General features: G+C 42.3%; 1 protein-coding gene across 2 annotated transcripts in view; it reads right to left on the bottom strand.

Moving 5' to 3' along the window:
• Positions 1-484: 484 nt before the first annotated feature.
• OGDHL (oxoglutarate dehydrogenase L) overlaps positions 485-16,426 on the bottom strand; it is a 55,788-nt gene continuing 39,846 nt past the window's right edge. For both annotated transcript variants that reach the window (XM_054071951.1, XM_054071950.1), the window contains exons 17-23: positions 10,898-11,076; positions 6,441-6,512; positions 5,076-5,201; positions 4,393-4,465; positions 2,258-2,421; positions 1,528-1,682; positions 485-783 (exon numbers count right to left, since the gene is read on the bottom strand). In XM_054071951.1, coding sequence (XP_053927926.1) covers positions 660-783; positions 1,528-1,682; positions 2,258-2,421; positions 4,393-4,465; positions 5,076-5,201; positions 6,441-6,512; positions 10,898-11,076 — 893 coding nt within the window. In that variant the 3' untranslated portion in view covers positions 485-659. The remainder of the gene's footprint in view (positions 784-1,527; positions 1,683-2,257; positions 2,422-4,392; positions 4,466-5,075; positions 5,202-6,440; positions 6,513-10,897; positions 11,077-16,426) is intronic.

The raw sequence follows: 16,426 nt of genomic DNA on the forward strand, positions 1-16,426 counted from the left end.
TGGTCCGTTTTATTTCTGCCTTCATCACCTCTCTCCAACTTACACCTTTGTGATGCGCACAACTTTTCTAATTACCCATAGCTTAGCAGCTCAGTAATCCAACTCCCTATTTCCACCCTCCTCCCCACATCACCAGGCTACCTCACCATCTCCCTCCAGCAATCAGAGCCAGTACATTTCTTTACCAAGGCCATCTATCAACTCTTTGCTTTTCCGTTTCATTACTCCTCTCCAATATATCTAGAAACAAATGACAACCATTTTCCTCTAACTGCATCTTGTTTCCTTAGTGGCTTCCCAAATGTACTATCTTCTTTTTCAGGGATGTATGCAACTATCATGCTGTCCATGCCTGATCTACTTACTGGAGCCTCCCTGAGCTAGGTAGGCACTGCATCCTGGTATGGGAGAATCTCCGTGTGCCAAAGAGGTCCCAATCTAAACAGACAAGTGACAAAAAATGGTGGAAGGCAAGATGGAATCGTTTTTGTTTTTTTTTCCCTGGGGAGCAAGGTGCAGATTAATGAAGTCAGCTGCTGGATCATTTTACCTGGTAAAGCAAAAATACATAATTTCCAGTATTTTTCCCATTTTTATTGCCTCTTTCGGATGCAGTGATTCGAAAGACAGCTAGTCAGAGATGGGTTGGTGACCTGCAGTTAGAATGTCTTTCCCTCAAAGGCCTCCAGGTTGAAAGCTGTGTCCAAGAATCTTCTGAGCGACACCAGATGCATGTTCTTGTTGCCTGTGGCAGCTGCAGCAGCAGGCTCTCGGCCAACGTACCTTTGTGACAAAAAGCATCGGGCAGACAAATGAGGTGAGAAGAGAGACTATTTTGACACTAACAAGCATGAGAACTTGCTGTTAAATGCATTCAAGTCAGCTTGGCAGATTTGGACATTTAATCATCAATCTTTCTTAAATAAAAATTAATCATCAGCTATACAATCTCGCCATCTTCTCTCTCTGTTCCCTCTCCTGTCAATACTAAGCTGTGTCTTTTCCCTCATCCCTCCCAGGGCAGCCAGCTACACTGTCTCATAATTAGATAACTTGTGTTTGGCAATGAAGACTCTCATTCCTCCACCAGCCGCATGGGAAGATCCGAGAATCAATCATCCAAAATAAATGCAAAGGTACGTCGACTGAGCTCTTAAAACAACTGTTTCCTCCAGAAACCTAATATTTGGAGTGAAGTTCTTAAAAAAGACAGAAACTTAGATGAAAAGAGAGAAAAAAATCTAGACGAGCCAATTGCTGTGCTAAGTGGCAATAAACATAGAGCTAGCTGACACTGGTTTTCTTTTAGAGCTACAAGGAGGAGCAAGATATGCATGACGTATCTGATAGTCATCTGGACTTTTCCCCCCCGCTTCATCCAGGAACCCAAATCCTGAGGTTTTGATTTGTGAAGAACCCTCAAATCAAAAATAAATTTAGAAGCAAAACAAAAACCCAACTAAACAAACAAACAAAAAAGCAAATAAACCAGCCCAGGAGTCAGAGCAATTGCTGAAAGTCTCATACCATATAGGTCGAGTGTGGTTCACAATAGTGCGGAAACGAGGTTTGACATAATCGTAATATCCACTGTTTTTGTGTTCCTCCTGACACCAAACTAGATCAGCACCGGGATACTTCTCAAGCTCTTCTTTCAGTAGGTCAAAGGGGAATGGTGAGATCTGGAAAGAGAGGGCAATGCTTTCTCTTACACAGTGTTGTTAGCCACCATGGTAGGAAATAATCAACCACTTAGCACCTAATATAATTGCTGTATGTTCTTTAAAGTGAGTCATATTTCTTTAACTGATTTAACACTGTCAGAAATGAACACACACTTATTTTCTGTCTGCATCAGTATGAACAGAAGTAGGTCGTGGTCCAGATCTCCTGCATTCCTACAGCTTTTGTAGCGAAGTAGCTGTGACAATACAAGACCTTTATTAATGAACGAATGATGATACAGCAGCAAAGCGTGCTATTCACACCTAGTATATGGAAATTTAAGGTGCCATCCTATTGTAACCTTCACTTAGTTACATCGTTCTGGAAAAGTCATCAAGCTGTCTGATCCCATTGTCCAATACACTATTGATGTGTTTCTTCTCCACAAGGCCATGAAGGATTAGATAACACCTTGTAAGATGCAACGTGCTATAAAAATGCTATTATCATCCTTCTTGGCAAGTGACGTCTATTTAAAAGCACAGGAACCCCTTGCTGAAGGACCCTGTCTTCCGGGGATCAGGGAGCTCACCTGTTCAAGTCTGGTTATAGCTACTTGTTTCTCCAGGTCTTGATTCTTTCTCTCTTTCACAAGATCATAGTACACTTTTCCTGTGCAGAAAATCACCCTCTTGACCTCGTGTGGCGCCTGAGCTGCCAGCCCATTCTCAGGAATCACGCGTTGGAAAGTGGTACCTAGTTAGAGCACAAATTAGAGAAGTGCTCCCAGTGGAACAGAGATTGCAATAAAGCAGCCCAAGAAAGAGCCCTTAACTGCGCAAGCAGCAGGTTGCAATGGTCACAGGGTTCTGCTGCCTCTCTATTTTGACTTTTCAGACCGGTAATTCTGCTGAAGTGACTTTCAGCAGTTTAGCTTCAAGAAGTTAAGACATTGTCAATAACCCACTCTTTCACACTTTATTAAGATTAAGTTGTAATATAATTAATGTTAATATTAACAATGGATTCTTTTTTAGCTTTGTGTTGCACATTACACTTTTAATTTTAAACTAATTGGAGAGATCACCTTTGCTTACAGCTTTTTTTCAGAGAATCACCTGCAATATTGTTTCTTCTTTCCAAGATGACCTCAAACATGTAACATCAATACAGGTCTAGAAAGTTTCAGAATATTTTTACATAAAAAAGCATAGTGCATATTCATAATACAACTAAATCTGGCAACTGCAGAAATATTTACACAAGCACATACATCACTGCCGTGTATTTATGTGATTTAAACCTTTGTTTGAGACCTAAAGCAGCATTAGCCAAAGGGAGAATTAGCATAGCACCAAGCCACTTGTACAAGAAGATTCGATTTCAGATGCCTGTCCTCACTGCTAGGTATTTTTTCCCCTGTGATCTCATCTCCCAGGAGAGCAGTTTACTTGGGATACACGGAACTGGAACAGGGACTTGATGGTCTAATAGATCCTCTTCTTTGCCCTCTTATATGATTGATTAGAACTACTCCTGCGTTAACTAACTGCAAGGCAGCAGGCAGCAACATGACCTCCGAGTCTGAATCACCTCACTCACTCACCAGGAGAAAAAGCTCCTGTTTGAATCATTTATCTTAGGGGGAGAAAAGCAGCAGCACAAACATATGAAAGAGGAACTGATTTATGTCAGAATTATCCTGTCTCACTGAACAGCAGAATTAATCATTAAAAAAAGACTGAATCTGTGCTTCATTGGGTCAGCTGGAGTCAGTATTCCTCTCCTTCTCAGCCTTCCATTAAAAATTGGAGCAAAAAGAGTTGGCTGAGAGACAGCAATACTTTACTACTTACTGTCCTCTTCAGAAGGAACATGAAAGTATGTCAGAATTCAATGTGAATTAGTTTAGCCACTACCGAAGGTTAGCAGAGGTAGAGGGGACTCCCAAGATAAAGTGAAAAATGACAATCCCTATGGAATTTCTAATCTGACTCACTCTACAAAGCTGTTAAACAGTAATCAAAACCAGCAAATATCTTTGCTTAAGAAGCAACCTTTACTTACCTACAGAAAGGAGATGCAATGCAATATTTAAGCATGTTTATACACTGTAACCTGCTTTTTGAAAAGCTGAGCAGTTACTCTTTTCTGACAGCAGTCAGGATATCTGCTAGAGCTAGAGACAGACCTTGGCACCTACGGATCCTCACACTCAGAAAAATCACTTTAATCACTACATTTCACTGTATTTCCTCATGCCAACCTCACACGTTCTAACCAGCGCATGGCAAGAAAAAGCACTCCAGTTTTTGGGATTCCCTCTGCAGAGGTATGCCAACAGCAGCTAGCCTACAGTTCTGACCTCACTGATCTCATGTTAGATCGCTGCTGTGACGTGGCAGCCCCAGAACTGAGTATTGTAAGAAGAAATGGGACCCTCATTCTTCCAAATAGCCTATTGAAGGGAACATCCCTGCAGCAAGGGGAATGCACCTGCTGCATTTCAGATTAGCAGTTGGTTGCAAGATAAACCTGTTAAAATGAAGAATCCATACTTGATAGCAGACTTTCCAGCAAAAGTCTATGCTGGATCTCACTACAACAGCTTCACAGAAATCACATCAAAAGAAAAGGCAAACTTTCCAGAGCAGATTCTCTTCCTCACAGTCTGACATGCTACTTGGCAGAGATAATTATTTGTCTGTCATACTTTAAGTGACCTACCAGACACCATTTCATCAAAACTGGATTTAGCTTCCGGATGCCTCAGCAGTGACTTGGGTGTCAAAATAATCAGCTGTAAGACAGGAATTTTTCCAACAGTCAGGAGATGTTTTACCTACATTAATACATGCAGCATTTATAATGTTGTTCATATAAAAACCACAAAGTGAATATGCTATAGAACAAATTAATATGAATAGCAAATACAGTAAATTATTTTTTCCTGTTTCAAAAGCCTAGGGAGTTTCCAAATTATTCAGAAGATTTGGGTAGTGCACTCCCTTGAAAGGATCTCAAACAACATTGCTTACGCTTCTCTTTGAGAACAAAATCAAACCCCAGGCTATGAACCAGTAAAAGATCCAACAGTTGCATCTTAGTTATTTGAAGTTCTGGCAATTAGACATGCAGATTATAGTTATGCAACCTGTTAGTGACACAGTGCCTCGACAAGCTCATCCGAAGGTCTGCCCAGCCAGAAGGAAGTACAGCTGAAAATCAAGTTTTAGAATCGTAGTAAGTCAGAGCCAAGCTTCATTCCATCAAGTTGACTTCAACCTCTGTTCAATTAAGGTTTTTCACTAATGATTCTTGTTCTTTTGTATGTCATATGCAAATAAAGACTCCTCTTTCTGTTAGCGTTAATATATCTAGGATAATCAAGTCTATTACAGTAAATTTACCGGTTTTCTGAATGGCAGCAAGATCTGTCTTCTGAGGACATGAAAGTAATTGGCTGGAGTTGAACAATTCACCACAATCCAGTTGCATTCATACAGCTGGGAAACTTCAAACTGCTCACTGAACTCCTGAGAGAGACATTAAAGGCATTAGAAACATGTCTAAAAGAGTAAAAGGCTTGAAAGCCATCCCTCTATTTCTGACTCTCAGCAACTCCCTTCCTCAGAAAACTTACACAGCAGATCTCTGCTGATATAGTATTATCAGTTGGGGAAGCGTCCCTACAAATCATTCTCTGCCAACTCTACTTCTTCATAAAAAACGTATGCAACTAAAGGCAAGAAACTTCCATTAATTGGAGCGAGCTGGGAAGTCCAGGGAGGAAGGGTGAGGAGGACTAGAATTCCATTAGGTGAAGACACAAAATAGAATCTCTTTGAAAGAATCTCAAAACTATAATTCATTTTTTCAGCATACAGTTAACTCTGCCCCATTTTCTGGGAGGAGTCCTGTCCTATTAAATCATTTTAATACATAAAGGTCATCTTTTATATATACATATTTTACAAGCATAGGGTTGTTTTAATACATATCTATGTTAGCTAAGCATATACATAGGTATAGGTACAATAACCTCATTATAGATTGGTCAGCATCTAACACAATTCTCTGGTCCGTGGTTTGAGCTCCTGCTTTCTACAATAAAATCTATAACTTGCTTATCACATGCAATTGACAGTGCTTATAAGTAGTCAATCAAACAGGTCTTTATTCTGACAATATTCTGATAATAAACTCAGAGCCAAAACTAAAACATCTACTTTTTTATCTTTTTTTTAATCGGAGGGCTTTTCAATTAACGTATAGTAGTGTTTCTTAGGAAATCTGCAGTAGGAAAGTGGATGCCCAGTATCCTGTACAGCTATGTACTTTATGTGTAGAAATGAATGACCAACATACGAAGGTCCTAGCTGAATCAAATTCTGAATCTGCTTGTTTTCATGCAGCACAATTTAGCTCCACTGCAAAAAGCCAGGAGCAGTCTCACTTGGCCTCCTTTAGCGATCAGCTAGAGACCACCTATTTGCAGTGCGCACAGCGATATAAACAACCAGAATCACTGGCCCTGAGGAACAGCCATAAAAAGATCACATAGCCAGAGATTAATTGTATATAACCTCAGCTTTGGAATGAAGCAGCACATACTGCACACTTCTATTATTTTAACTGGGATCAAGCTAATGCTACAGCAGCTCTTGAAGCTAATGTTAACCCACTGTACCTAGCTGAAAGGATACTTCTTACAAAAAAAAAATCTCTGAGATGTGAAGTGTAAAAAAAGGACATGGCCTTTGACATGAACTTACTGGATAAGCATCAGAATCATCATTGCTCATCTGCAGAAACCTCTCAGGCCTGGCTGATGAATGCTCTGGACCCTGGTAAACGTATCATTAAAAAAAACATTAAAAAGCCAAATCAGGAGATAGACATCAGTCTAGGTCACTCACTGTGTTAAATACCTCCTGTCACCCTGACAGCTCTGCACCACGCTGCACGCCTGCACACAGCAGCCAGGAAAGAGGACACACACAGGACTGGAATCCCTTGTGTTTCGTAAACTGTTTTCATAAGAAAACATTAGGGTTGACACAGATTTCCAGTGCTTTTACCAGCTGCGCATAATTTCTAGCCTCTGTATAACTGCACAATGAAGACCAGTTAAAGGGAAGTAGGTCCACATGGACACAAAGCAGGACCTTGCTCAGGCAAAACCAAGCAGGAGGAATACTTGGAGGAGAAACCCACATGCCTCAGTGTACTGCAGCAACCCACCCTTCTTTGGTCCAAACTGCACCTGCAGTCTTTGTACCACAAGCAGACTCTGGACCTCTCTCCTACCACCGTTTGCTCTTTAATATAGGACAAAAAAGCTTAGATGAATACTTAGCTAAAATGCATCAAAATGTATCTGCCAAACAAAGCTATGATTAATTTCTGCCTCCTCAGGAAGTATTTTACACTCTGTCAAAGCACTGAACACTCGCAGCCATTGTCTCACCAGCAGTACCCAAGGTGCGCAAAAACATTGTTAGATGTTTTAGTGCACAAACATTGTTAGATCCATTTCACACCAGCAAAACACGCATGCTGGTTACAGACAATACCAGGAATAACGAGTGTAACAGAATCTATTGTCTTCTCTCGCATGTCCTTCTTTATAAAGGATGAGAGAAAGCTGTGAGGAGTACAAGAATGCAGTGTGCTTTTTTATTTATTGCTAATGCTGGCAGCCTTTGTTTGTTCAAGTGACAGCTGCTGTTAGGAAGGACTTTCATTTTGAAGACACTTGCAAGGTATTTTAAAACCTGAAGACATAAACCATTACAGCTCAAATCTCTCCATGGCTCCTAAGCTAACGATACTCATATAGAGCTTTTTTCTATCTATGGCCATCTCTCATCATAACTTCCTCTGTTGAAAAGTTAACGTAAGACCTCTAAAATCACTCATTATTTTGACAGCTACAAGTCCACCTTTGTTCAACACAACGTCCTTCTTGCTTTCAAGTGCAGGATTCGCTCTACTCCGTGGACTAAGGAATTCAAAGGAAAAACCACCCCACTGGCAAGCAAGGAGTAACACAAACAGCCAAGAACTGTGCCTTGTATAATTACTCTTTTGAAGTCTGTTTCCACTTTTGAGGTTCGAAGTAATCTGGTCGTAAACGTGTAAGGGCTTGAGAAGAATCATAGAATCATAGAATCACCAGGTTGGAAAGGACCCACTGGATCATCAAGTCCAACCATTCCTAACACTCCCTAAACCATGCCCCTAAGCACTTCATCCACCCGTTCCTTAAACACCTCCAGGGATGGTGACTCGACCACCTCCCTGGGCAGCCTGTTCCAGTGCCCAATGACTCCTTCTGTGAAAAACTTTTTTCTGATTTTTCCTTCTGTGAAAATTTTTTTTCCCAACCTGAACCTCCCTGGCAGAGCTTCAGGCCATTCCCCCAGCAAAGCCGTGCAAAACTATGGTGGCACAGCAACAGTCCAATATCACAATATCTCTGTTGTAAACATCTATTTGCTGTAAACCAAATCCTACACTAAGTCTAATCTACATACAAACATCATCCTTCACAAGCACACCAAATTTGGCGCGCTGTAAACACATGTTACTGGCGAACAGTTACAGGAGAGACACAAAAGGCTTCTCCAACACACACACATACGCTGTCCTAGCAACAACCTCAATCCAGAGCCTCAGTGTTCAGATCCATCTTTGATTTCCCTGCTGACCCGACCAGCAACTGCTGCATGGGATGGGGCAGCGTTTCTTTCTACTGCGACCACCCATCCAGTAAGACCTATACTGAATCCATTAGCTACCTTCAGATGAGTCTCCAAGGAGCCATTAAGCAGCAGAGTCTTTCAATCACAGTCAACTTGCCTGTGAATGCATGACCTAGAGGTGAAGGGATCCATATCCCATTACGAATCTTTACCCAAATCATTCTGTCCACAACATTGTAGTTATAGAGAGAATAACACTCCTGTAATGGAAAGCTCCTCTGGGAAGACAGTAGATTTCAACAGCCTGGTAAGATTCTTAAATATTCCAAAACCACCTGACACTAGTAGCAAAATAAGCATGTTTCAGGAGATCTGGGCAAATCTTAGCTGTCAAGTGGATAAGAGAAAAGAAAGATTAACTGTATTGTAAACAGCAGAACCGGCTCCCTTCAGCTGAATGCTGCCCTGCAGAGAACACACCTCTTGCTGCGGGCATTCAGGCTGTCCCTCAGAATTCATTTGAAAAACTTAATTTATCAAAACTCTTGTGAACAGCATCAGAGCCTTTTTTATTTATGCACAAATGGGTAACGAAAGCTATTCATAAGGTATGAATGCACCCCAGTATATCAGGACAGGATTATAATGGAATGGAAATATATGAAATTAAATGTGAGAATGGAAACAATGCAGTTTGAAGTGAAAGGCTCTAGAGCCTTCATAGAGATGGAGATTGCCACTGTGGCACATACTACACTTTTCTTAATAGAAAACTAGAAACATACATGCATCAACTCAAGAATGTTATTGCATTTGAAAAGGAGCAAATTAACCCAGCCTGGCATGATGTTCACGTAACCTTTAAAAACAATTTAAAAGATTTGAAGAACAATTCTACTGCTGATATGAACTTCATATAACATTAAATACAGAGCTTGCCCATGCCCTTTCATCTTAGGCACTGTCTAGTTCCTCCTATTAGCTACCAAAGAAAACAGCCAATAGCTAGTGGAAACATTTTCCTTTCCTGAAAGAGGGCAATTTCTTATTATATCAAAGTTAACCAATGCCAATGATTTGTTAAGAAGTTTAAAAGTTGTTTCACAGAATCACAGAATCATTACAGAGTGGCAGAGGTTGGAAGGGACCTCTAGATATCATCCCATCCAACCCCCCTGCTAAAGCAGGTTCACCTCCAGCAGGCTGGACAGAAACATGTCCTGGTGGGTTTTGAATACCTCCAGAGAAGAAGACACCCTCCCCGGGCAGTCTGTTCCAGTGCTTCATCGCCATGACAGCAAAGAAAATTTTCCTTGGGTTAAGGTGGAACCTCCTGTGCTCCAGTTTGTGCCCCTTGCCCTGTGTCCAGTCACTGGGCACCATTGAGAAGAGTTTGGCCCCACCCTCTTAGATATTGATGAGCATTGATAATATCCCCTCTTAGTCTTCTCTTCTCCAGGCTAAATAGACTGATCTCTCTCAGCCTCTCCTCATAAGAGAGGTGCTCCAGTCCCCTCATCATCTGTGTGGCCTCTGCTGGACTCTCTCCAGTAGTTCCTTGTCTTTCTTAAGCTGGGGAGGCCAGAACTGGACATAGGACTCTAGATGAGGCCTCACTAGGGGAGAGTAGAGGAGGAGAACGTCCCTTACTCTGCTGACCACACTCTTCTTGATGCACTCCAGGATACCCTCGGCCTTCTTGGTCACGAGGGCACATTGCTGGCTCACGGTCAGCTTGCTGCCCACCAGGACTGCCAGGTCTGTCTCCACAGAGCTGCTTTCCAGCAGGCCAACCTCTAATCTGCCCTGGTGCAGGGGGTTGTTCCTCCTGGGGTACAGAACTCTGCACTTGCCTTTGTTGAATTTCATTAGGTTCCTTTCTGCCCAACTATCCGGCCTGTCCAGATCCCACTGAATGGCAGCACAACCTTCTGGTGGATCAGCCACTCCTCCCAGTTTTGTGTCATCAGCAAACTTGCCAAGAGTACACTCTGTCCTCTCACTGAGGTCACCGATGAAGATGCTGAACAAGACTGGGCCCAGTCCTGACCCCTGGCGAACATCACTAGCTACAGGTTTTCAACTCGACTCTGCACTGCTGATCACAACCCTAGTTCATATAATTTATTGCAAGTGACTTCAGTGCAGAGTTTACACAGACATATCTCATGCAAAATAAAACCAAGCATGTACTGCTAGATACTAATGGTTTCTTTCTTACTGTACTCTAAGAACCTGGCTTTCTAGGGGAAGAAGGCAGTGTCTCAGGGAAAGATACAGAAAAAAAAGAGAAGAACACAAAGCTAAGAGCATAGAATATTTCTCAGTTTTCTTTGGTTCTCACCAATGAATCTATCTATAGTCTTTCTTAAAGCACTGACGCAGTCCAACATGCTGAACAGTGGCTTCCCCCCACCGCTTTGTATCATCACTGGATCCCCAAGACACCTTTGGCTTTTACATCTGCAGATGAAAGTGCAGTAGCCAGCACTTCCCTCCTGCCCACACCAGCCAGCGGCTCTCACCATTCCTTCCATTCCGTGTGGCAGGAGCAGGACAATCCCGTTGTGACGAACCCACTTGGCCTGGCCGGAGCTGATGAATTGGTCTATTATACACTGTGCTGTGTTGTGGAAGTCGCCAAACTGGGCCTCCCAGCACACCAGGGCATTGGGACTTGCCATAGCGAAGCCAAGTTCAAAACCTGAGAACCAAACAAGTTGGATAATTAGAAAAGAAACAGACTTGCTGAGAACTCTGTTCCTTTCTCATTAAAAACAAATTAAAACACAACCAAAATGAGAGCATTTAGTGGATTTTTGCAGCACTGTTACATATCATGCAGTTTTCACTAGTACCATTTCCATCAGTGTTCTACTGATTATTAGCAAATACTGTTTTTCCAGTACTGACTCCCACACTTCAAACACTTCCTCAAGCACCTAGGAGCTTCAAAATTAACACCTAAAACCCTAGTCTCAGCTCAGGCTTTCGTGTGACGTTTTCCTAACACCTTGCTGAGGTAGGTACCATATTTTCCTGTAAAAATCTACTTACAGCTCAATATCAGTTCACGAAGCTACTTGTTAATTTTACTACTTGCACAGCCCTGCACAATACTATCTTTTTTTCCCCCTCTTCCATATGCAGGCACTGAACAAAATTACTGGTGACATCAATCTTCAGTCTACAGGCAGGATCACAGTCTTCAGGTCTTCAAATAAGCCTGAATATAATATCTGTATGGAGACACATGTGGGACTTGGGTAAACAATCCTGGTTTTGGCATGGCTAAGGCCCTTTTAGAGCTCTCAGTGGCACAGAGAAGACCAGAAGTGCTCTTCATGGGAAGCACATCACTACTTCAGCTAATGAAAACAGACAGGAGGTGGTTGTCCTGCTCTACTCTGCACTAGGGCAGCCCCACCTTGAGTACTGTGTGCTGTTTGGGGCACCACACTGTGAAAGGGATCTAAAGCTACTGGAGGGTGCCCAGACGAGGCCACAAAGCTGGTGAAGGGTTTAGAGAGGAAGCCATATGAGGAGTGACTAAAGTAACTTAGTCAGTACAGCTTGGAGAACAGGAGACTGAGGGGAGACCTCATCATGGTCTACTGCTATCTCACAAGGGGAGGAGGAGGAGCAGGTGCTGATCTTGACTTTCTGACAACCAATGACAGGACCCAAGGGACTGGCAGAAAGATACACCGGGGAGGGTTAGGCTGGATAACAGGAAAAGGTTCTTCACCCAGAGGGTGCTGGAGAACTGGAACAGCTCCCCAGGGAAGCAGTCATGGCACCAAGACTGACATTTAGACAACACCCTCAGACTCAGTGTGAACGTTAGGGTTGTCCTGTGCAGGGACAGGAGTTGGAATCAATGATCCTTGTGGGTCCCTTTCAACTCAGGACATTCTATGATTCTCCCTCCCCATTCTGTGTCAAAGATCTCAACCAATTTTCAGGTGCTTTGCACTAGCAGGGAAGTGCAGAAATTCCCCTAAACTCGTGCTGTTTGAACTGTAAATTCATCAACTCCATACAGCGCAGGAGAGCCACACATTCCCACCTTCTCAGCCACGTCAGGTTACTTCCAGCAGCAGCTTGGCTGAGGGCAGCTCAGGTGTTCTGCACAGAGCAAGCCAGACAGCTTGTCGTCTGCTCTTTAAACTTGTCCCAAAACAACTGAAGGCTCTTAACAGGCTCCATGAATATCTCTTAAAAGACAGAAATAAATTATTATTCTCACCAAGAGACCTCCTGCACTATGATAAAGCCCAAGCTCTACAACAGGACCCGGAGAGATAACTGCCAAAGAGAGAAAAGAGAATCAAAGCAAACTGCTACTGAAATGTAAGCGGGGCGATTGATTCCTAGCAGCTCTGCAAAGGCAAAAGATAGAAAACTACAAGTGTGTTTGCATGTGCTAAACAGCCTCTGCTGTCTAGCTTTAAAAAAAATGCAGAATTTTGTGTCAAGTCAGAACATGAAAATGCTGCAATGCACCTGTTTCAGTTTAATGACCACCAGTATTAAGTAAACTACAGTAAACTGTTGAGAAGCCATGATAAAACCCAAAGTCACTGGAACTATAGTTTCTGACTCTGAACAAACCTACTGTACAATTCTAATTACAAAAGTTTCAGGAACTTCATAAAATCTGGGCTTCCTGGAAGAGACAAGCTTAGCATCTTGACATTCTCCATACACGGAGGGCTATTGCTGTGAGGTCACCAGCAAGTGATAGCTGGTATCTCTCATATATTTATCATTTGTGATTTGATAACCTGCGGACTGGAGACTGCAGTCCCTCTAGGAGAGCCTCCCTTTGTGGAATTCAGGGGGTAAGAACATTTCTTCAAAAAGAACTAAAATACCAAAAACATATAAATGGAATAATAGAAAAATACCTAAAATGCCTTTAGGATGGCCTGGCATTCCAGGTATTAAAAAAACTTAATATATTATCAGATGGAAGAGAACAACATTTGGCACATACAGCGTATGAGTTACTTCAACGTTATCAGTGCCAGGTAATTGATTTAGCAATGGAAGAAAATTTCAAGACCAAGACAAACCTATTCAAACCTTCTCTGTCATTTTTTGTATTTGTTCACTTAGCAGAGAGGTACTCAGAGCTCTAAGCTAACACTGAGGTCCTTCTGTGCTGGATGCCACAAACATACACGAGTTCCTCCTCTGAAAGCTTTACTGTCAAACTGGGGGAAAAAAAACCAAAAAAAACAAGGGGGGGAGGGAAACAAACGAGGAAAATAAAAGAGTGAAGGACAAGCATTTCCACCACATAAAGTTCATAGGATCATAGAATGGTTTGGGTTGGAAGGGACCTTGAAGACCATCCGGTTCCAACCTCCCTGCTTCAGGCAGGGACACCTTCCACTGGATCAGGTTGCACAAAGCTTCATACAAAATGGCCTTGAACACCTCCAGGAAGGGGGTATCCATGACTTCTCTGGGCAACCTGTGTTAGTGCCTCAGCACCCTCAGAGGAAAGCATTTTATCTGAACATCTCATCTAAATCTCCCCTCTTTCAGCCTAAAACCATTCCCCTTGTCCTATCCCTGCACTCCCTGAGATCCTCCCCAGCTTCCCTGTAGCCCCTTTCACTACTGGAAGGCTACTATAAGGTCTCCCTAGAGCCTTCTCTGCTCTAGGCTGAACAAGCCCAACTCTCTCAACCTTTCCTTGTATGGGCGGTGCTCCAGTCCTCTGATCATCTTTGAAAACTACTGAACTAATTGAGAACTAACGAGCATGCGTTTACATAAAGTTTAAACTACCTTATCCAAAACCCTCAACAAAACTAGTGATGTTAGTCTCGTATCAAAGAAGCTCCTCCCGTTACATGAACTACGAGAACATCCTTCCAACACTTGACATTAAGTTTTGACACAGCTCATCTATGCATGAAACTGAAATTACTTTAGCTTAACTGAATGACTACCACTAAATTGTGACTACAAGATTTATTTCTTTTGCTTTAGGAACAGGATCTTCAGACCATGGCAGTATACAAACTTTCCCGGAAGGTTAGCAGAGGGACAACTGCAGGACAAACTAACTGCAAAAAGCAGAAAAAGCAATAAGAGATACAAGTGAAACTGTTTTATCCACAGAGAAAACAGGTCTACATATTGTTACTATGGTGTGTCTTCATATTGTACTAATTCCAACCCAGCTTTTTGTTTACTGTCTCCATGGCAAGAAATCTTTGAGTCACTTGGCTTCTGGACTGCTGAACTCTGATCAGTCAATCCATGACTCCAGCAGAGGCTCGTGTAAGTTAGAGGCCAGAAGGAGACTGATGAGTCAGACGGCCTTTCATCTGTGAGTCACCATGATGGGGCACTACCAAAGAGGATGGCTTGTGCTGACCATTCCCTTGGCCTGACTGCCTGAATGGCCTTTCTTCCAGAACATATTTTAAATCTCTGTCCTCCCCATTTGTGCGATTCTGTTGTTTTTTAACACAATATGAACAGTGGAAAAATTCACAAAACTCCTTCAATGTGCGTTCCCAAAGGTATCTGAAAAATAGATTTCCCTAGATAGACTCGAATCCCATTCTAATTTTACACAAGCATTAAGAGACCATTTCTACTGATTGGGTGACATGGTTGAGAAAATATGCAATATGTTCAAGACTTATTTGCGCATATGCTGATCTCTGTAAGGATGGGGTAATTGAGCTTTTAGAGAAGAATAAACTGGAGTCTTGATCGCTTGGAGTTATCAATAACCACGCAGTGATTTTTAAAGAGTAGAGAGCTTGATGGGTATTTAAAACTCAGTCACAACACACATATAATTCTGTTTCATACACTGAAACCACCCCTAAAATTCATATGGAAAAAGTGTGTCATTTCTCATTTCCTATCTTCTTGTCCACTTTGTGTTAATTATCTCCACAAGGTGACAATGTCCTAGGTGAAGCTGCATTGAAATGGACTCGATGATCTCAAAGGTCTTTTCCAGCCTAAACTATTCTGTGTGATCCTAAGAGGGACACCTTTTGCAGCTTTCTAACAGTCACTAAAATATCTGAGAAAATATATCCAAATGTAATCTCTACATTCTGCTGAATATTTTGAAGTTAATTCTGCTGAGACTATTTCACCTCCCATACAAGAACAGGCTGAGAGAGTTTGCTTGTGCAGCCTGGAGTAGAGAAGGCTCTGGCGAGACCTTAAAGCAACCTTCCAGTGCTTAATGGGAGCCTACAGAAAAGCTGAGGAGGGGCTCTTGACCAGGATGTGTAGTGATAGGAAGAGGGGGAATGGTTTTAAGATGAAATATTAGATATTAGGAAGAAATTTTTGACTGTGAGAGAGGTGAGGCCACTGGCACAAGTTGCCCAGAGAAGCTGTGGATGCCCCATCCCTGGAGGTGTTCAAGGCTAGGTTGGATGAGGCTTTGAGCAACGTCGTCTAGTGGTAGGCGTCTCCCTTCATGGCTGCGGCGTTGCAACTGGATGATCTTTAAGGTCCCTTCCAACCCAAACCATTTTATGATTCTATGATTCTATGGAATGTGTGTCAAGTGGTAAACCCATCTTCGATATACCAGAACTCATTTCCCACCAGGCAAATGACAATGAGAGTTCTTAACATTGAAGTTATTCCACCAGTGATTATAGCAATTGCTAAGGAGTCTGTCAAGAATGACTACTCCTATGTGTATGTGGAGTAAGTAATTTAAATAGCAAGATCTGAACCGCTAAATTAAATAAAAAAATTATTGGTGGAAAGATGTCTACACAGATGCAAGGTGAACAATCCGGGAGAGTGTAAGTTGCTTCTCCTGAAACGGATTTGTTGGGGCACCACATGAATCCAGGTGAAGGAAGGTAACCTGATCTAGAAAGACTCTAGAGCTCTAGAGATGAGACATGAACTGCAGGGGTCCAGGATCCCACCCAGGACCCTCATGAAGGCTCAACCTCAGACCAGAGTAAAAGGTTAAAAGACTTGCAGCAGACATCTTGCAAACTTTTATTGTTTGTGTTTGCACAGACAAAAACTGAACATTTCTT

Source organism: Cuculus canorus, chromosome 7, assembly GCF_017976375.1.
Source record: "Cuculus canorus isolate bCucCan1 chromosome 7, bCucCan1.pri, whole genome shotgun sequence".
NCBI classification, from domain to species: Eukaryota; Metazoa; Chordata; class Aves; order Cuculiformes; family Cuculidae; genus Cuculus; species Cuculus canorus.